Source organism: Hyperolius riggenbachi, chromosome 6 (genome assembly GCF_040937935.1).
Source record: "Hyperolius riggenbachi isolate aHypRig1 chromosome 6, aHypRig1.pri, whole genome shotgun sequence".
Classification (NCBI taxonomy): Eukaryota; Metazoa; Chordata; class Amphibia; order Anura; family Hyperoliidae; genus Hyperolius; species Hyperolius riggenbachi.
Genome location: NC_090651.1, coordinates 363926337 through 363947857, shown reverse-complemented (window position 1 = coordinate 363947857; position 21521 = coordinate 363926337). Strand labels below are relative to the sequence as shown.

General features: G+C 43.2%; 2 protein-coding genes across 2 annotated transcripts in view; both read left to right on the top strand.

Moving 5' to 3' along the window:
* Positions 1 to 1407: 1407 nt before the first annotated feature.
* LOC137522272 (IgGFc-binding protein-like) lies at positions 1408 to 19937 on the top strand. Its single transcript, XM_068242301.1, has 6 exons — positions 1408 to 1462; positions 7136 to 8362; positions 14270 to 14356; positions 16405 to 16694; positions 19574 to 19870; positions 19914 to 19937. Exons 1-6 carry the CDS (start codon positions 1408 to 1410, stop codon positions 19935 to 19937), a joined length of 1980 nt encoding a protein of 659 aa, XP_068098402.1.
* A 49-nt stretch (positions 19938 to 19986) lies between these two features.
* LOC137523039 (IgGFc-binding protein-like) overlaps positions 19987 to 21521 on the top strand; it is a 33500-nt gene continuing 31965 nt past the window's right edge. Inside the window, exon 1 of the mRNA XM_068243228.1 lies at positions 19987 to 20114. Within this exon, the coding sequence (XP_068099329.1) occupies positions 19991 to 20114 (124 nt within the window). The 5' untranslated portion in view covers positions 19987 to 19990. The remainder of the gene's footprint in view (positions 20115 to 21521) is intronic.

The window sequence follows — 21521 nt, the reverse complement described above, 5'->3', positions numbered from 1 at the left end:
AGGTAAGTAAAACTCTTTACCCCCCCATTCAGTTAAGGTTCCCTTTAACGTGTTTAGCGGTAATGCACTGCATGCAGTATTGCCATACTGCAGCCAGTTATACTACACTGTCTGCTACCTCCACACTGAAGCACTATGCAATATAAAGAGCCAAATGTCTGTCACACCTGAACTCATTGAGCATGCTGCCATTGCTATGTAAATTTCACAGATGGAGGGGGGGGGGGGGGTGCCTACTTAATCATGAAGGGCAGATCTGGCGATCTATACTGGGAACTGTACTTAATCATGGGGATTGGGGAGCACATCTAGCTATCTATACTGGGAGGGGCTACCGAATCCTGGGGGACACTTGTGGCCATACTTGTGGGAAGACTACCTAAGACTGGAGAGCACAGCTGCCCATTAAAACGGGGGGGGGGGGGGGGGGGGGGTGTCAGGGGGGCCCTGAATATATATTAGTTACCAGGTGGAAGCAGCAAGCAGTTGTCTGAATTTGAGAGGCATTTTGTTACCTCGTGGAAAAGAGGTCTCACACTGGTCATCCTGCAATGGATCTGTGGCGGTAACTGAGCCATACTTCTGTGCAGTCTGTGAAAATCCCAGATATTTATAAACTTTATTCACATCCTTTAAAGAGAAACTCCAACCTAGAATTGAACTTTATCCCAATCAGTAGCTGATACCCCCTTTTACATGAGAAATATAATGATTTTCACAAACAGACCATCAGGGGGTGCTGTATGACTGATTTTGTGCTGAAACCCCTCCCACAAGAAGCTCTGAGTACCGTGGTACTCTGGGCAAACTGCCACAATGTAACAATGTTCACAGACAGGAATTAGCTGTTTACAGCTGTCTCTAACAGCCAGAACAGCTAGGAGCAGCTACATAACCTGCCCACAGTAAAAATGTCACCATGTAATGTCAGAATGTGAATCTGGGAGAGGAAAGATTTTACAATGAGCAAACACTGACTAAATCATTTATACATAATTATGGTAAAAAAATGAAGCACTTTTTTTTTACTAATTTTCACTGGAGTTCCTCTTTAAATTGATATGGTAAAGTGAAAAATGAGAATTGGCTCTTGGGTGCATGATAAGGATAGAAACTTTATTCATATATATCACAAATCTCAGACTACATCGAAAATGCAAAAATCCCATAAATACTTTAAATTGATAGATTACTAATTTTTAAAATGTTAATATGAAGGAAAATGAACCAGGATAGAAAGGATCAGTGTGGTATAAAACATATTTTTCTTATAAAATCTTTATGGTATGTGTGACCAGGGGTGTGGCTTTTTGTTTTTGTATGACCAAATAAGGTAAAAACTAATCATAACTTTGTAGTGCAAACGCTCCCTTACAATTTTTTTCCCCCTCTTCTCTATTGCAGAAAATGAGTTTCACCTTTTGGTCACTTCTACATCTTGTTCCTCTTCTATGCCTAACGGGTAAGTGTTTAAAAACCATATACTAAAGTAGACGTTCCTCAAGTATATGGAGGCTGATGTTGCCGACACTCTTGAAAGAAATGCTGCCACTTTTTTTTTCATTATAAAGTTGCTCCTAAACTAAAATTTTATTGAATGTCAAGTTGTCAACTAATCAAGCAAGTTAACAGTGCAGCATATCAGCAGATAAAGTATCATGCCATAACAGTAACCGGAAAATGTATGGTAGTTATATTTCAAGATGAACATCCAATACCTATACAGCATATTACAAGGATTCACTTACATAACCGTGTAAAAATTCCTTCGTCTCAATAGTACTGTCTATCTTTTACTGGTGATGTGCAGAACATCCTCCATGCATTCTAAAACATGTACGGCTTGGTGGACAAGGGAAAGGCCACTCTGTTCTAGTGATGAGCACAAATGTAATTTTGCATCATAGTTATGCTGCAAAATTTCAGGTAAAATTGTAATTTTGTTTGTATACGTTAATTTTACAATGCTGCGTAATTTTGTGCTGACTTTAGTGGTTTAATAGCACAGCCCCCTTACATCCTATCGTTGCCAAAATTGCAATGCATGTTAAGGAAAAGGGTGGGAACAAGGCAAAAAAAATTCAAAAAGACCTTATAGTTTTTGAGAATCTATTTTAAAAATGTGAAGGAATTTTTCTACTTTCATTTTTTTAGTTTAAAAAACATATTTTTGCATTTGGTGATAGCATGAGGGCTTTGCTATTAACCTTGTGGGAACTGCGTAATGTAGATCCTACGCCGCACTTGTGGCTAAGCCTGATGCGGTTTAGGATTTACGCCACTTGCTCTTTCCGCTCCCGACGCGATCGAGTGCACCCAAGTGGGGAGATTAAGTGGTCATATGACAGCTGACATCTCCCCTCAGTGATCAGGGGCCATCGCAATTAGCTCAGTCCTGAGGGGAAGAAGAGGATCCACTCAGCTTCCTGCCATTCCTCCAGTGATCGGCCCTCCCTTCCGCTCTGGCTAGCATCCCTGCTCACTCCGTAAGTGTCGGGTCCCGGCTTGATGAAGTCATCAAGCCACGACCCGGAACTTGATGGCAGTGCGAGCAAGGATGCTGGCCAGAGCGGAGAGGGCTAGAGCTGCTCATTGCTGGAGCCTGGGAGGTGACTAAAGGCTGCTGGTAATACGGGGGACACCAGGCCACACTGGGGATCCTGCTGCCTGAGCCCCCACAAATGCACCCCCTTGCATATAAAATTGCCTGGTCCTTAAAACTGAATGAAGCCCAGCAATTCTTCTTTGCTCTAAAACATTATTTACAGCATATTATATACTACCAGCAATTTTTTTTACTAGAACAGCATTCAAAGGGTTAAACACAGGACAGAAAAGCTCAATGCTGGGAAAGCTGGACGAATCCGAACTAGAGATAATTTTATCTTGTGTTTAATTGTATCAAGTGAGAAATGTAAACAAACACTTCTCTGACACTGCAGTGTCTCCTCAACAAAGACAAAGTATTTCTGCTTCTATTTCAACATGAAGAAAGTTATGAATAAAATGCAGTCAGCTCTCAAAGCAAAAAGTGTACTTTGGAAACTTGTAATTTCTAAACGAATAATTATGCACAAAAGCAAATATAACTGTATGGCATATAAAAAGTAGGAATCTGTTTTTATTGATTTATGTCATGGTTTTATACTGCTTCAAGGGGGTTAGACAGCTGGTCCCCATAGGGTTAACCACTAAAATCCACATGAAAATGCACATTACGAATAGGTTACATGAATTCAGCAGAATGTCTAAATTGTAATTGCGTATGGCCGTAATTGTGAAAATGTATGCAACATTTTCTGTAATAGTGATTAGCAGATGATCATCACTAGTTTGGGAAACTGGAGCAGGGGCAGCTAGCCAACAAGTTGCTTCTAGTAGAAAAATGGAGTGAAACGCCGATTTAGGCCATGGCCTAGGGCACCAAAGCAGCAGGCTAAAATTGTGCAGCATTTGCAAGCTTGCAAATGCTGCAATGCAGGGAGATCAGGTGAGCACCTGACCACGGTACTCTGCTGCCATCGGCCTGTGCAGCAGCCACATTGCTCTCTGTGCACGTTTGCATTGTGGCCGGCAGCTATGGACTTGGGCAGCATTGGAGATGGAGATGAAGAGGAAGCTTCTGCACTGGAGACGAGTGGAGAAAGGAGTGACACTGATGGGTGATGGGGTGTAAAGGCAAGCTGGCTACCTAGACTGAAGGGGGGTGGTCATCAGGTCACCTATACTAGAGGGAAAGTGGGAGGGGTCATCTGGCTACCTATACTGAAGGGGAGGCAGCTGGTGACAATGGCCTTGGGCGATGGGGTACAAATCAGGCCCTGTAGAAATGTATAGTGTGTGTGTGCAGAGCCGGATTAAGGCTAAATGGGGCCCTAAGCAAAGTAACTGATTTGGGCCCCCCCATCATATCGTAATAGAATCAGAATATGCAGCTGCACAGCAACATGCCGCACACACCGGGGCAGCTGAGCTACTAGTTGCTATGGGCAACAGCCTGCTTTCCTCTGTGGGTGCACAATGCAGGGAATAGCAGCAGCAAAATGCAGAGTGAGAAATTAATGGCTGGGACATTTGCACTCAGGGGCTGGGGCACCCCTATGAAGAGGGCGCCAGATATCACAGCAGCAGCACTTTCCCCCTGCATCTCCAGCCTGGCAATAGCAGAAAGCTCTGGACACCGCCAAACCGGAAGCCGTTCCCCAGACAGAATTACATAACCACTCCCACCACCGAACAACCGATTTCCTCCCAAACTAGACAGCCACCATGCAGCCTCCATCCCAGTGAATACGATAGTCCAGCAGAAAAGGCAGCCGCAGCAGGGGAGATGACTCACATTCACCTATTGCGATCCAAGCAATAGAGGTCCCGTCGTCCGGAGCCCATCTGTCTCCTCTAGAGTGCTGCCGCTGCTTACTACTACTATTACTACTTCCTGTCTGATCTGAGAATCAAAGTACAGAGCGAGCGGCTGCACTGTAGAAGAGACAGATGGGTTTCAGAGGAGGGGATCTCTATCGCTTGGATCATGGATAGGTGAGTGAGCGTTTGGCATCTGCTGCTATCATTCTTGCTGCAGCTGTGGTTCTCTGTGGGAAGGGAGGAGTGGGCAGCGGCAGAGCGCACAGTAGCAGGAGGGGGACCTAGGAGGAGAGCCTGACTCTGAAGACAATTAGCAGCGCACGGCATCATTAGACAAGACAAATAACATTTATATCGCGCTTTTCTCCTGGCGGACTCAAAGCGCCAGAGCTGCAGCCATTAGGACGCGCCCTATATGCAGTAGCAGTGTTAGAGAGACTTGCCTAAGGTCTCCTACTGAATAGATGCTGGCTTACTGAACAGGCAGAGCCAAGATTCAAACCCTGGTCTCCTGTGTCAGAGGCAGAGCCCTTAAAGGGACTCTGAGCAGTGCCTGTGGGTATGCCTTTAAGCATACCCACAACTAATTAATTACATCCTCACACCTACCAGCATGATGTTTGTAATTATATACCCCTGGGTTCCTTATATTTCATTGCATTGTGCTGAATCAAGCTGCTGACTTTGGAGAAAAGTCATCCTGTATAATACAGTGTAACAATGGAAAGATGCATATCATTTTGAAGCTCTTTCTCCTCTTTCCAATGATCGATAAACTGCCAGCCTACGCGTTTTAGTTTTCACTATTTTTGTGAAATTTCCGTGGCCGTGATTTCGATCACGAAAATAGCAAAAACTAAAGGCATAGGGCGGCATTTTTTTATATATCATTGGAAAGAGGAGAAAGAGCTTTAAAATATGCATCTTTTCATAGTTACTGCACTGCTCAGAGTCCCTTTAACCATTATACCATCCAGCCACCACTGACAGGATGGCGAAGGCTGGTTTATGTGCTGATGTGGCCCCTTTGACTCTGAATGGGGGGCCCCAAGCAACTGCTTTTGTTGCCCGGTGGGTAATCCGGCTGTGTGTGTGTGAATGCTAGTCCTTTTTAGTCTTCCATCCCATAACTAGGGGTGTTGCTTAACTAACTATGGTTTGGCAAATTCCAATTTTTAAATGAAGATGGTCAGTGAAACTCAATTCTGATTTGATGCAGAGTTATGTAAGTGTATGTAGCGCATCTGAGATGAAAAACTATAACAAGTAACTTGTCTATATATCTAAAGTTTAGATAGTTTACACAGCAAATCTAGCTGCAAACAGCTTAAATAGAATAAGAATATTTCTTCCTGTGATACAATGACAGCAGCCATGCTGTTTGTAAGCATTACACAGAAGCAGGCTTATCTGTATCTTGAGCAAAAAAAACTAATCCCCCCCCCCCCCCCCCCTCCCCTCTGCCTCTGAAATCTCTGGCTAGTAATACCTCCCCCTCCTCCTGCCCATACTGAGCACCCATGAGCCCTTGCTACTGTCTGAAAGTGCCTTGGCTCTCTGAAAACCTGTGGCTTGTTTAGTTTATAGGGAATTGGAGTACTAAAACAAAGTATTTGGCTTGAGGAATGCCCTATAAATAGGAAAGGAACACAATTATGCAATGAGTAAAAGTTCATCTCGGATACAATTAAAAAAAAAATTACCAGTCCAAAACTAGGTTGGACTACATTGGTTCATCTTCAAATGATTTCAGTTTGTATATCATTTGCTTAAAGTAAACCTGATCCAAGTAAAATTATTTTAAATACATGTACCTGCAAATGATTATTACATACTTATCTTGCTGTCAGTTCCTCTCAGAAGCTCACCATTTTCTTCTGATGACTTCTAGTTTTGACTAGATCTAGTCAGACTTGTCTATTGGGAAGTCTTAGGACCCCTTTCCACTATATCAGTTTCTGTCAGTTATAACTGAAAGAACTGATGTGCAAGGTAGTATCCATGTATCCCTATGGCTCAAGCAATATTACTGGTTTACGGAGTGCTGACTCTGAAGCCTTTATAGGGGCATCCGCATCAACCTTTTTAAAATGGATAACCAAGAGAGGCACAGCTGCTGTAAAAGCACTTTATTCCAGCTGAGCAGATGCAGTAGTATCAAGCAGTGGGGGTGCAAAAGCCTGACCGTTGTTTTACAAGGCTAACCTTGTTGCTTTTGCCTCTGGAGAAGCGACGTTGGCCTTGCAAAAAACGAATTCCTCCACACTTGCTACTGCACGATGCCCCCTGGAGATGGCCATTACCGGCTGATCCCTGCTGTATAATACTGGTGCTGTTATACATTCTAACTTTCACGGTATCATTATTAAAAATGGATGGAGAATTTCATTGATAACAGTGGGCAAACAGGTTGCAGGAGAAGAGAAAGATTGATGACCAGACTATCCTGAAGGGATGCCATGTATTGATTTTTTTTTTTTTTTAAGTTCAGGTGGACTTTAATTTTTTTTTTTTTTTTTTTTGAATGACCTGTTTGAGCTATTGTCTGAGGGGAAGTGTGCTCACATAGGTTTGTTAATAGCTGGGTATGTAGCAGCTACCCCTTCAAATTACACCCTACCGACCCCCCCCCCCCCCCCCCACCCATGCAGTTTGTCTAACATACTCAATGGAATGACTAGTGTGTGTGTGTGCTTTTTTTTTTATATTTTTTTTTTTCAAACCCAGTTGGTTTTGCTTCTAAAGAAGTTTTTTTTGTTTTTACCTTTAGGTTATGTGCTGGCAGCACAGCCGGGGACAGAGTTTGCCGTAGTATTTATGCAAAATGCTTTCCCAGACTTTGGCGAAGTACAGCTGGAGGTGCAACTCACAGCTTTCTTCCCGAATACCCAGGCCAGTATCCAAACATCCGACAGAAGTTATAACATGACCGTTTCTGTAAACCCTAGACAACCACTCACTGTGGCGCTACCTGACGAAACTGAGATTCTGGGTTCTACCAGGGCAAACAAAACTGTGCACATCACCTCCAGCGCACCCATAATGGTGGTGGCTACAAGCAGAAGGTCGAAAGAAACCACTGTTGTGGTGGTTTCTCCAGTGGAAAAGTGGGGAAATGAATATTATGCCATGACGCCTGATTTTGGACCTGAAGACTCCTTTGGGCAGGTGGCAATAGTTAATGGTCCCAACCCCAACGTGGTCTCTATTCTTTTACAGGGAACAGTGGAGTTTGAGAATAACCTACATTACGCCGGAAATGTACTCATCTTGAGTCTTGAGCCATGGGAAGCTATACAGCTCCAAACCAAGGAGACCTTGACTGGCAGCTATCTTGTGTCTGAGGAATCAGTAGCAGTATTTTCAGGTCATACGTGTGCTGCGCTAGATGGACCATGTAGTCAAGCTTTGGTGCAGCTTCCTCCAGTGTCTGCTTGGGGTTTCAAATTTGTGGTGCCATCATTTCTGAATTACTCCCATATCATCTACATCCTTGCAGAAAGTCAGACGGAAGTGAAAATTAGAAATGGGACTGACACTCATAATCAGACAATCATTCCTGGGTTGGCGCAAGAAATGAATGTTGACTCAGACCTGGTTGTACAGATTTCAAGCACTGGAAGACTTTTGGTGTTGGTGTACATTAATCCTGTCCCGTACAATGGTTTCCTCCTAGACCTGTTGCCCGTGGAAATAAACTGTTCCTTATACTCTATTGTTGCACTGGGTGATTTTACAAATGCTGTAGAACTTCTAGTGAAAGCGGATGAACAATATGAACTGCAGATTAATAATGACACTCTGGTCCCAAGTTGGATGGCTATTCCTGGAACTGAGCTGGTCCATACATATGCGCGCATCGATGGAGAGATCTCTAATTTTATATATAACCCAGGAAGTCACTTAAGTGTAGTCTCCTTTGGAATATCAATGCCAAGCCTATTCGAGTCTACAATGCCAAGCACATACGGAGCATCTGGAGTCTGCATGAATGACGGTAAGTGATTTCTAAATTTCTCCCATTGTCCTCCAGCATGGCTCCTCCTGACATATGGCCACTCCCCCTAGTGATGATTGTAATGACCTAATTGCGATTATACAAAAGTTACAATAATTGAAAATTCGTAATCTTGCGAAATTGAGGGATATTTTGTGTATGTGGAATCTCATAATTACATTTGTTTTTCGTAACAGAAATCAATTGTAATTTTGTGTTTAATGCAGAATGCAGGGACCTTTGCATTATTAGATATTGCAAGGACCAAAACTGTCTCAGCATGCATGACCGCTAAGTGCACCTTTACAAAGAGCACCTGTCATAGAAGCGGCTGCAGGTAGAGCCTCCTGGTACATTTAAAGCGACAGCACATGCAGGCATCTTTGCATTATCAGTAATTGCAACCAATTACAGCAAACTCCCTTGGTTTAGTAATTACGGACAGCACATTTGCATAATTACTGATAAAGAAATTATGTCCATTTTCATAATTAAAATACCTGTTTCTTTAGAAAACGCGAAATTACAAAATGTTGTGTAAAACACAAATTTGCATTGAAACACGATTACGTGAAGGAAATTTCACTTACGGAATTCCAAATTACTGTTTGACAATTGAGATGTTATGAAGTTGCAATGTAGTGGCAAAATTTGCGTCCGTTATTACAAAAACGGAAATTACGCAAATTTCAGCTCAACTCTACACTCCCTTGTAGAAATGTATATAATAGGACCTGGGATAAAATGTAGATCCACAGTTGAGGTTCAGAAGCCTACGGTGGCAGACTGGAGCAGAGCTGCAGGTACATCCCTCCTTTCTATCTATGACTAGCTGATGGCCCGGCATTGCCCAGGTATGTATCTGGCTGGTTTTGTCTCCGCCCACTTTTTTTTTTTACCCTAGCACACAATTGGTCAATTACTCAATGACCTAGTTTGTTAGCTTTGATCTTTGACATCAATAATTTGCATTGAAATGAAACAAACTAATTAGCTGTGGCTCCACCCCTCCTATGAATTCAAACCCCAGTCGCCCAATGACTAACTGCACCAGGTTTGAGGCTTGTGCCATTAACTGTGCAAGAATGGCAGCAATGAAATATTCCCCTTCAAAATCGAGATGGATTTTGATTAGTTTTTGTAGTCTCCACCCACTTTTCTGAATGTTAATTCCCATCACCCACTGACCAACTTTGCAAAGTTTGAGAAACCTACCGTTAGTGTAAGTATGGCTACATTTTCCCAGTGAAATTTGTATTTGTCTCCGCCCACCGAGCCAGCATTGCCCGATTATGTATCTGGCTGGTGTTGGCTGTGGCCATTTTTTATAACCCTAACACATGGTTACTCCATGACCAAGTTTGTGAGCTTTGCAGTCTTGAGCATCAATTTGCATTGAAAAATGTTTGGCGGTTTGTGGCTCCACCCCTTTTCTGAATTTTAACCCCAGTCACCCAGTGGCCAACTGTACCAGGTTTGAGGCTTGTGCTATTAAGTGCAAGAATGGCAGCAATGAAATATTCTCCTTGAAATAGGTGCATTTTGATTGGCTTTTGTAGGCTCCACCCATTTTTCAGAATGTTAATCCCAGTCACCCACTGAACTGTGCAAAGTTTAAGAACCCTGCCATTAACACTGTAGGAATGACTGCGTTTTAAATTTTCCCACTGAAATTTGTATGTCTCCACCCCTTTTTGGTTATGGGGATAAAAAGTATCCTATACTTTATTCCAGGTAATGTACTATGTGTGTGCCAAGTTTCATTCAAATCTGTTCAGCCATTTTTGCATGATCGAGTAACAAACATCCAAACTATCCCATTTATAATATTCGTAGGAGAATTAGAACACATCACAGTAATCATTAACTTTTTTTTTTTTTTTAATTTTATTTTTTTTAACTGGGAGATCCGGATCTTTGGTCTTTATGTCTAGATGCCTCACTTATGCAATAGTGTGAGCCAGACTCGTAGGGCTGGTACACACAAAATCGCAATAAGATGCAGTCATATATTTTTATAAAAAATTCTACATGCAATTCTTGTGTTTGCCATGCAATTGCGATGTTGCTGAGGTCATCTTTTTCTGTTGCAAGGTCTCCTGAACATAATGTAAATTGCATGCAGTGGGCATTATTCACAAAGCTTTCCTCTGTCGTCACCTTACCCATTTAAGGAACAAAAAAGGTGGCAATGCACATGCTTTCCTGTACCTGGTAATGTGAGTTTAGAGGTAACTCACTGCAGCAGTGTTAGCATCATATTGTAAGGTTTAGTGTTATGGTAACGTCGCACTGTGAACATCCCATAGGATTAGCAGTGCGGTAAGCTGCATTATAAGATTTTATAATGCAGCTCCGCAACGTCCCACTGAGCAAGCCCTGAGTGATTATTTTACTTGTAAATGTGCTGAATGGTTATATTTATCAAATGGGTGATAAATCATTTATACGTTACGTGAATAAAGCCCATTGCATGTGATTTTGTTTGCGCTTTGCAAATGCTGCAGTCACGGTTTTATTGGGATTTTATTCTGAAATTGCATCACACAACTCAGTATGGTGCTTCCTGATTCACATTATTCCCATAAGGATATTGTGATTGGGGGGAAAAAATGCACGCGGTTCTAAAATCCAAGTGCAGCCAGTGTGTACAGGCTTAAAAACTACCTGCATCTTTGAAGGACCCCAATGGAGAGGCTGAGATTACACCCAAAAAATAGGTGGGGACTACTTTCTTTCAAACCTGCCATGTCGTCTATTGGACTCTAAATGGTTTTGGGGTTCCTGTGTTGCTGCCCTTTTAAACTATCAAGAGGGAGAGAGATCAACACACGTATCAATTGAACGTAGAGGGCATGAACCGATCCAGCTGCTCTTCAGTACCTCTCAGGCAGGAATGCAGTCCTTGAGGGGGAGCAGCACCTCCACCAGTGTAAATGGCTCTTTGCTATTAAAACAGCAGCCCTCTTTTGGCTTTGATTAAATGAAGAGCTATTTTTTTTTTAATACAAGAGCAATTCTTTACACTGGTGGAGGTGCTGATCCCTCTCTCGCAGCTAAACTTCTGTTTGGTTAAATGCCTGAGAAGGGGGCATAATATAACTTCAAAGCATACTCTTGGCTTTGGAATTTCAGGGCTTTATTATTTTTTTTTTTTTAACAAGAACTTGGAATATTCTAAGAAGGGCCTTCTAACAGACATTTCTGGATAAGAGTCCTGACCACTGGCTTTTAGTGGAAACCTGCCTTACCCCACAGGGACCAGTCTGTTAGACAGCAGGGACATACCAGGTGGCAGACCCAGGGGCGCCTCTAGGCATAGGCAGTACAGGCCATTGCCTGGAGTGCCATTAGTCCTGGGGGGTGCCATGTTGCTGGATTAAGCCCTGCCCCAAAATTAAGCCACGCCTCCTTTTGGCCCTCATGCCTTCTTCTGTCCCCCTGTACCTCCCGCTGCCCCCTCTGTGTACCTTCTTTTGTCCTCCTGTGTCTCCTTCTGTCCTCCTTTGTGTCTCATTCAGCCCCTCATTGTGTCTCTTTTTATCCTCCATTGTGCCTCATTCTGTCCCCCTGTGTGCCTCCTTCTGTCCCCTTGTGCCTCCTTCTGTATTCCTTTGTGACTTCTTCTGACTTTCATGCCTCCTTCTGTCCCCCTGTGCCTCCCTAGGTCCCCCTGTGCCTCTCTATGCCCCCCCTGTGTGCCTTCTTCCTTACATGTATTTCTTACTTGTATTTTCTGGTGAAACGCTGCCACAATAAATGTAATTTCTGGTGAAACCCTGCTGCATTACAATTATTTTCTGGTGAAACATTGCCGCAATTACGGTTATTTCCTGGTCAAACGATGCCACATTACAAATATTTTCATGTGGGGGAAGGTGCCATGGGGGCAGGGGAGCGCCAAAGGTTTTCTCGCCTGGAGTGACAAAATAGCTAGAGGCGCCCCTGGGCAGACCTACAGTGCCAACAAGGGAAAGTCTACTTTCCTCTTTAAACACCAATACTTTGTGCAAAGCATGATAATGACTTCTGGTTGGGCCGAGGAAGGAAGGGGCAGGAGGGTTGCAGAGGTTGTGACCGCATCGGGGCCCTTGGGACAGAGGGGCCCTGGAGGGCCCTCCCTCAACTACAGTATTAGCTCCCTATTGGTCCTGTGCTCATAATAGTCACAAACTGTTCTCCATCCCCTTCTTGCACCTCTGACACTGTGGTTGTCCTTGGCGGGCTTTGGTGCGCGTATCACTTGTTAGTGCTTGGGGGGGGGGGGGGGGGGCATTGTAAACCTAGCATCGGGGCCCACAGCTCCTTAGCTATGCCACTGGGAAGGGGAGGGGGGTTGTTGGACTAGTGGAGAGCTTTTTTTCAATTTCTTTTTCAGCCTGGTTAAGTTACACGTACAGGCTTTCATTTGTAGAGGTGTTCAATGAGGTGGACATTTTCTACTAACTTTCAAATTTCATGTAAATTGTATGCCGCTTGAACTTAGATCCACAAAGTCATTTCAATCTGCATATAATTTACATGAAATTTGAATGTTATGAGAAATTGCTATTCATCACATTTTATTTTATTTTTTTTCCTTTTACTCCTCATTCGGTTTCTACACAAAATAGAATTTCAGTCCCAGCTGAAATTTCGGCTTTGCTAAACTGCAGAAAACAGCATGAGAAGAAAAGGTGTGGACTATATTTTATTTTCCTGAAAGTTTAAAAAGTAAAATGTTAGGTCAAATGACTCCTACACAAGTATGATAAAGGTGCGCTAATGATCTAGTTGTCTCCAACTCGGGTCAGAACATAGGCCAACTGGCATATCCTAGGATCCCCATAAAACAAGGCCAGATAGCTGTATATAGTGCCTAAAAACAGACTGTATAGTGTACAGAGCACTGCAAACAGGAGGTGCGGCCACCAGAAAGTGATGGATATCAGGTCCTCCCCTTGTGCTCGCTCTCACTGAATAACCACTTGGAATGTGCATTCAGTACCATACACCCTACACTAGACTTTGTTCCCTTTTACACTAGGTGTAACTTGGTGGTTTTTTTTTTATTTTTTCCCCTCTTAGAATTGAGGTGATTGGGTAGTAAGGCTGGTACTGGAGTTATAAAGAATTCCTACTTGATACAGTATTATTCAAATACTAGCGGATTGCCTGAGTATGTATTTGGCTGGTGTTGGTTCCACCCACTTTTCCTAAACCTCACACACAATCACTCAATGACCAAGTTTGTGAGCTTCGTAGTCTATGGTATAGATTTGCATTGAAATGAGAAAAATCTGGCTGTGGCTCCACCCCTTTTCTGAAATTGAACCCCAATGACCAACTGTACCAGGTTTGAGGCTTGTGCCATTAACCATGCAAGGATGGCAGCAATTAAATATTCCCCTTGAAAATCAATAGGTGAATTCTGATTGGCTTTTGTAGGCTCCACCCACCTTTCTGAATATTCATCCCAGTGACCAACTGTGTAAAGTTTGAGAACCCTACTATTAACCGTGTAAAGAATGGCTGCAGTTTACATTTTCCTAGTGACATTTGTTTCTCTGCCCACTTTTTTTTGGTTATGGGGATAAAATGTATTCTAGGTTCCAGGTAATGTGTGCCAAATGGGATTCAAATCCGTTCAGCCATTGTTGCGTGATTAACAAACATCCACACTTTTTTGCATTTATAAGATCAGTGACATATGCAATTTATGTTGCTTGAAAATGGTCCAATCCAACTAATCCTTGGTGGGTCTTGATTGGTCTCTTTTCAAGCTGAAAAAATGTGCATATAAAATGTACACCATACTGAATCAACTCTGAGTTATTTACCTCTCATTGACACCTCTATTGGGGAGTCACCCTATTTTACACCCTATATTAGATTATTTTAATTGTTTAATTGCATGTTTTTCAATAGGTGAGGGACCATTCTCATCTCTGGGGGAGGAGTCGGCCTTGAGGACTCAACAAAATTTGGGTACCGGTAAAGTAGCTGGGACTATTTGTAAGTGTGATCCACTTCTATCAATGTAGTAGAAATATTTTTGCTAACCTTTATCTCTAAACTGTGTGAGCCCTTCAATTAACTTTGGGTTTAAAAAATACTTGGGCGGATGGTGGGAGGAGAGGATGAGGCAAATGGTGCCCCTGCCTTGTCTGATGTGGACATCAAATGGTATACAAATTGACAGACTTTGGGGAGTGGGGACCAGGCTTGCAGCAGTGTCCTGGATGTATGAGATGAGGACTTCAGTAGGAAGGCCTGAACTCAGAAGCCAGGCTTGCAGCATTGTCCTGGACGGATGAGCCGAGAAGATGACTTCAGTGGTAGTTTTGACGTCTGAAGCCAGCAGCAGCATCCTGGATGAAGAGCCAGAAGATATGGAAGCACCTGAAGAGCTGCGACCATGGTGAGCAAGCACATAGTGATGTGTGGGATGCTGCACTTGGGGGATAGGAGCACGGCTTCCCATGCATGATTGCTCTAGCTTGAAAAAACAGGGAGTCCCTGCAGAATGCATGGTTAAATAAACCTGTTTACATCAACCTCTTCAGCCTGTCATTGCAGCTTAGTTTCCTTTCACAAACTTCACTCAATGCTGGCAGAATAATTTGTACCACCCAAGCGTAGTTTCCTACACATCGCTGTGTTCACCACTGCCGCAGCTCTCCAGCCCCTTCCATACCTTCTGCCTCTTTGTGCAGAACTCTGCCACAAGCCAGGCTTCTGATGTCAATTTTTATACATGCCTCAAACCTTTTTCGACTTAAGTTAAGCATACAGTCCAAAGATCCACCTCCACTGGAGTAGTGAACTGGGGAAAAGCTGTTCCCCAGACTCAAACTACTAGAACTGAGGACTTCCTATGCCAATATTTTGTCTTGGAATATAGCAAATCAAGCCTTTTTCTAATGGGGAGACTCATGTAATGCCGAGAGTCTCAATCAAATACAAACCTTTGCTGCATGGGGTATTCTGCTGTAAAGGCTCTCCACATCAAGCATGTACTCCAGATTCCATTCTATGCTCTCCACCAATCTGAGGGCATCCAGGATGCAAGTCATATGGGATGAAATGCCCATGAGGTGTACCAGATGCTCCAGGAAAAAAATGGGACAGGTGCTCTGTGAGACTGGCAACCAAAGACTAACAGTCTCCCATTGGGGGGGGGGGGGGGGATGTTGTCAATTATTGATTTGTGTAATTTTGGAAGTTGGTCATTCAGGAAGTTGGTACCATACAGGAAAGTTGAGTGCCAAACCTGTGACCTGGGCCCACCTCCATTCCTCGTCTCAAAGAGCAGAGACCTGATTGGTATCTAGGATAAATTCCACATGCCCCAGAGAATTGTAACTTTAAGGGCCCGTTTCCACTAGAGCGAATCTGCATGCGGATTCGCATAAGCAATACAAGTGAATGGCCCTGTTTCCACTTTTTTTTTTTTTCTGTGCAGGATTTTTCTGCACAGTAGTCTGCAGAATTCGCCTGCGTGTGGAATGCAGATGATGTAGTTGATAGGGAAAACGCACATGGGTTTTTTTTTTTTTGCCGCATGTTACTAATGTAACTTGAACCAGGCAGTGACATGGTTAAATTCGCTTATACCCTGCCTTTGCGAAATCGCGGCAAAAAACGCACGTGGAATCTCATCCGCATGCGATTTAATCTGCGGTGGAATCCTGGCGATTCGCACCACCCTAGTGGAAACGAGCCCTTCGAATTTTTTACATAACCCAGGACCACATTTAGTGTAGCATCTAGTAACTGAATTCCTGCTGGTGCATATCTAGGACGAGATTCAGTTCTGAGTAACCCCTCTATATTCAGTAGTGTCCTGTGTGGAAGACTGTCCAATCTGGCTTGCATTTCCTACTATGGCGGAGGCCAACATCTTGCATTGATAAAGGATTTGTTTTGGAGAATATTATTTTTGGACTGCAGGTTCGGCTGCATTGTTGACCTCATTGAGATCCAATCTGTACAGCTGGTCTATATCTGCTGTCTTGTCGTCTCGATGTATGATCTTGTCACCTGTCCTCTTTCTGTTTCAGTAAATGGTCTCTCTGAATCTGAATGTTTTAATGCATCCATCTGTCAATCTGGCTGTCAGAAAAATGAAACCCAATCGTGTATGGTTTGGGGGAGAACCTATTTCCGAACATTCCAAGGAATGCAGCAATTCTACACTGGTAGCTGCCCGACTGTGCTTATCGCTTCCCAGGGGGATGACTCCAGCCTTGGCCCATTCAGTGTGGAACGAAAACCTGAGAATTTCACTGTGAGGGTAAAGATGTTTGGAGAAACACTCGAGATATCTGCTGCAAAGCCAAACCGTGTCCTGGTATGTACAACATGGCATAAGGTCCTATTCCCATACACAGAAGAGATGGACAATGAGGAGCTTAGAATTAAATTTGCTAACTAGTGTACTTTCAGAAGTGGATCATTCTAATACAGCCTCTGCTGCATTTCATTTTCTTTCTAAGCAGCATATAAGTTTACATAGTTATCAGTTTTTGGATTGGCATTTAACCACTTTACCCCCAGCGGTATGGATTTCTCCGTTCCTTTTTCCACCCTGTTACCACCAAGGGACAGAGAAATCCATACCTGACGCCGTTCCCGCTGCTGTCAGCGCTCCTGCTTGGTCGTCCGCGCACCCCCGCGCTCGTGCACGCAGCCGCCTGCTTGCCCGGAGATCAATGAATGGGAAAAACCCATCCCGTTCGTTGATCTAAGCCCCCCGCAATGATCAGTTGCTTCTACGAGAAGCAGCGCAATCATTGTGAAAAAAGTTGCCCAGCCTCCCTGAACTTCCTGCAAGCATACTTCCTGTACGTTGCAGGTCGCATAAACAAACTCACTGTGGCCATCTTGTGACCAAATAGTAAAACTACACCCTAAAGCATTTTTCATATACAAATACATTAGTTATACATTAAAAATTTAACTCATTACCTCCCACACTCTCCAATTTATTTTTTTGTAATAAAAAAATACATAAATTGTTACCTTAGGGACTGAACTTTTTAAATATTTATGTCAAGAGGGTATAACACTGTTACTTTATAAACGATGGGCTTGTAATTAGGGATGGACTCAAAACTGAAAAAAATGCACCTTTATTTCCAAATAAAATATTGGTGCCAAACATTGTGATAGGGACATAATTTAAACAGTTTTATAACCGGGACAAATGGGCAAATTCATTTCATGGGTTTTAATCACAGTAGCATGCATTATTTAACAACTATAAAGGACGAAAACAATTTTTTTCCCACATTTTTTCCTATTTTTCCATTAAAACACATTTAGAATAAAATAATTCTTGGCATAATGTCCCACCTAAAAGCCTAATTGGTGGCAAAAAAACAAGATATAGTTCATTTCATTGTGATAAGTAATGATAAAGTTATAGATTAATTAATGGAAGGAGCGCTGAAAGGTGAAAATTGCTCTGGTGCTCAAGGTTTAAAACCCCTCAGTGGTGAAGTGGTTAATTGATCATACCAACATAGACACCACTGTCCAAAGGATAGCAGTGACATCCACTTGTATCTGCTTTCCAGGCATTTCGGTGGATGTTGCCAATTATCTGTCAACTTTCTGTACAACAAGATCTGAAGGATCTTGAGCAGCATTGCATGTAAACATAGAAGTTGGATAGTGTTTATCACTTTCAATACTGAAAATAGGGTAATTCAATTTTTTCCCCCAAATTTTACTTATAAATTTAGTAAGTGTTTTCCCATTGTAAAATCTTTCCTCTCCCTTATTTACATTCTGTATTTACATTCTGAACTTTATCCACAGATGGTGACCTCTAGTGCTGGCAGGTGTATCTCTGAGGAATGTTTAGGGTTTTGAAGACAGTAGAAAAAACGCCTAGTTGCCAACAAGGTTCTGGCTTCGTAGCGAAGTGGCCTAGGCTGTGACATCACTGGGGGGCAGGGCTATGTGCCAATATGTAGCTGTAGAAAGTTTCTGATGCTGAAACTGGACAATTCAAAAAAAGTGGATACCCTGAATAACTTTCTGCACTGTCTCTAGTCACTCTTTAATATTTATAGTGAAAACTGCACTTGACTGTCCAAGCTAATTTAAAAGGGAACTCTAAAGACTGTGGGATGATTCTTGGTGGTGCTTCCAACCACCAAGGTTCTGTAATGAGACTTGGAGTCTGATGGCGCAGTATCGTTGGGTAAAGTTGCTCACAAGGGTGGGTTGCACTACAGGAAATTATGCATAAAGAAAGAGGAGAGCGCTGGCACTGCTGTCATACACTTTAATCCCAGATTGTTAAAATCGTAAACAAGTTTTCTACTTATGTGACTACAGGAAATTATCTGGTATCCCAGGTCAACTAGGCAGGGCCTGGTTGGCTGCTTTTAAGATATTTGGACATGCAGTGTATGATCTACTACCTTGAAGGGGTTGGGCTATAGCTAAGAAAACTTGTAGGAGGCGCTCAGAATAAATCTTAACTTTAAATCATATGATATAGGAGTAATTAGATCTTACCCCAATCAATGTACAAACTACATTAGTAAAAATTTAATGTACAAAAGACAACCCGTTTCATGGGTACTGGCCTGCTTCCTCAGGTCAAGAAGTGCCTAAATCAGCACACTCACTATTGCTACTGACTTAGGCACTTTTTTGACCTTGAGAAGTGGACCTGTACCCATGAAATGATTTGTGGGTTTTTTGTACATTATTTCTCCTAATGTGGTTTGTTCATTGATGGAGGTAAGATCTGATTACTCCTATACCGTATGTATGATTTAAGTTGATTTTTTTTTTATTCTGGCAGCCTCCTACAAGTCTCCTTAGCTATAGCTTTAAAGATGCACTGTAGTGACAATTCAGTAAATTACAGACACCCATGTTAACTTTGAACTATCCAGGTTTCCGCATCACACTTCCGATGCCTATATAATGCTGTGTATTGGAATGTAACGCCACCCTCAGTGATGTCACAGCCTAGGCTATGAAGTGACACATCCTTGTGCCCCACCCACAGCACTCAGCTGTGAAATGAGCAGGAATGTGCAGTTCAGCCTCCCGTCTGAGAGGCCTAAGGAATATTATGACTTCTTCCAAAGCAGGGTTGTAAGAAGCACTCATTCATCAGGACGACCCTATCAATGTTTTTCTCTTTAATATTTTTATTGTTAATGTCTAAATGCCAATGTTCGTTTTACCTCTTGTCTTATCTAGGTAAATGGGAAGCAGAAGTATGCACCAATAACACTTCAGGATGGCAGGCTGAATATAACCCGTTTTGGCCTTTCCTTTCTTCTGAAGGCGTCTTTTGGGCTAAGTCTAGTGATTGGAGATTACGATGGCTTCCTCCACATTCAGATGCCTGGCTCCTATTCTAAAAATCTGTCTGGTCTATGTGTGAAGCAGAACCTTGCAGTGCTGTCAACCCCTGGTGAGCTGAGGCATCAGTCTTGGATAATGACAAACTGGTCAGCAGGACAGGGTGGCTTAAATTGTGACCTCGGTAGCCTGGTCAATGCAGAGCCTTGTGTGGCTTTTGACGAGGTGTTTGAAGTGCCGCATGCATGTCATCTTATGATGGAATATGAAATCTTTCAAGCTTGTCACTCTACACTGGATCCAACGCCCTTTATGGAGAGCTGTGGGTCTGAAGCCTACAAGCAACAAAGTGTCTGCTTAGCCCTTGAGGCCTATGCACTGGCTTGTGAAGTTGAAGGAATAAACATGACTGGTTGGAGAAGTCAAAGTCAGTGTGGTAAGTTGTCCAGATTGCAATTCATAACCTGCTCTGATGAACTTAATGTGTAGCACAAATGCATTGAGAATATGAAATAGATCTAGACTATGGACTAAAGCACCTGTGTTCTTCAGATCTAGTTGGTTGGTTTCATACAAAGGGTGTTCTCAAGAGCAGAGCAGGATCCTCCACCAGGCAACCTAAGTGCCTGGGCTCCAAATCTACTACATTGCCTAGGGCCCCATTACATCTTAATCCATCTCTGCTCAAGAGTCCAAGAAGTTTGAGATTTTCACTATGCACATAGTTGTAGAATTGTCCAAAGCTTATGGACACAGGGCCACCAATGGCACACAAGACCATCAATGTGCTGGTCCTGGGCATCCATCTGAAAATGGCGCCTGTGAATAATGGCGCACAGTGTTGCCGCTAATCCGTTTGCTGCTTATCGCTATTTAACGTTAAAGCCTTATCATTATTTAGCATTAACACACAGAACCCTCTCTGCACCTATCCCTAACCCCTAAACCCCCCTGGTGGTGCCTAACCCTAAGACCCCCCTGGAGGTGCCTAACCCTAACCACCCCCCTGGTGGTGCCTAAACCTAACCACCTCCCTGGTGGTGTATAGTGTACAGTAACTATACCTAACCCTACTCTCACACAGAACCCTCCCTGTACCTAACCACCCCCTTAGTGGTGCCTAACCCTAAGACCCCCGTGGTGCCTAACCCTAACCTTGACAGTGTTACATTAAATCAATTCACCATTTTGCAGTTAAATGACGTCTGCAGTTTGACTTATGTAGGGCGCTACTGATAAATAACATTAGTGTGCCGTTTTTCTTTTTCCCTGTGCGCCATTATTATGCAGTACTAACGATAAATGGCAATAAGCATATCTTTTTTAATGCGGCGCCATTTTTATGCATAGGCGCTGTGCGCCATTATTCACTGATCCCATGACGCTCAATGTAAAAACAGTGGGTGTTTTTGCAATGCATATAGTGAAATGGGCCCTTATGACCCAGCACTGAGATGCTCCTGTCAGTATAGGAAGTTGGCAAATATATGCATTACTATCTGAAATGCCATTTTGCAGGTCTGCCTGCCATGGTGCTACTATCCACTCTGTACCGATTGGTTTCTTGTGCTGCCATGCCTCCTCCTTCCAGCCTGCATCCATCAGTGTCCTGCCCTGCTTCCTCCTCCTTCCAGCCTGCACCTATCAGTGTCCTGTGCTGCCATGCCTCCTCCTTCCAGCCTGCACCTATCAGTGTCCTGTGCTGCCATACCACCTCCTTCCAGCCTGCACCTATCAGTGTCCCTGTGCTGCCATACCGCCTCCTTCCAGCCTGCACCTATCAGTGTCCTGTGCTGCCATGCCCCTCTTCCCAGCCTGCACCTATCCGTGTCCTGTGCTGCCA

Coding starts and splice junctions, on each gene's coding strand:
- LOC137522272 (XM_068242301.1), top strand. CDS start 1,408: ATGAGTTTCACCTTTTGGTCACTTCTACATCTTGTTCCTCTTCTATGC. Junction 8,363..14,269: donor TGGAGTCTGCATGAATGACG/GTAAGTGATTTC, acceptor GTTTTTCAATAG/GTGAGGGACCATTCTCATCT. Junction 16,695..19,573: donor CAAAGCCAAACCGTGTCCTG/GTATGTACAACA, acceptor TGTCTTATCTAG/GTAAATGGGAAGCAGAAGTA.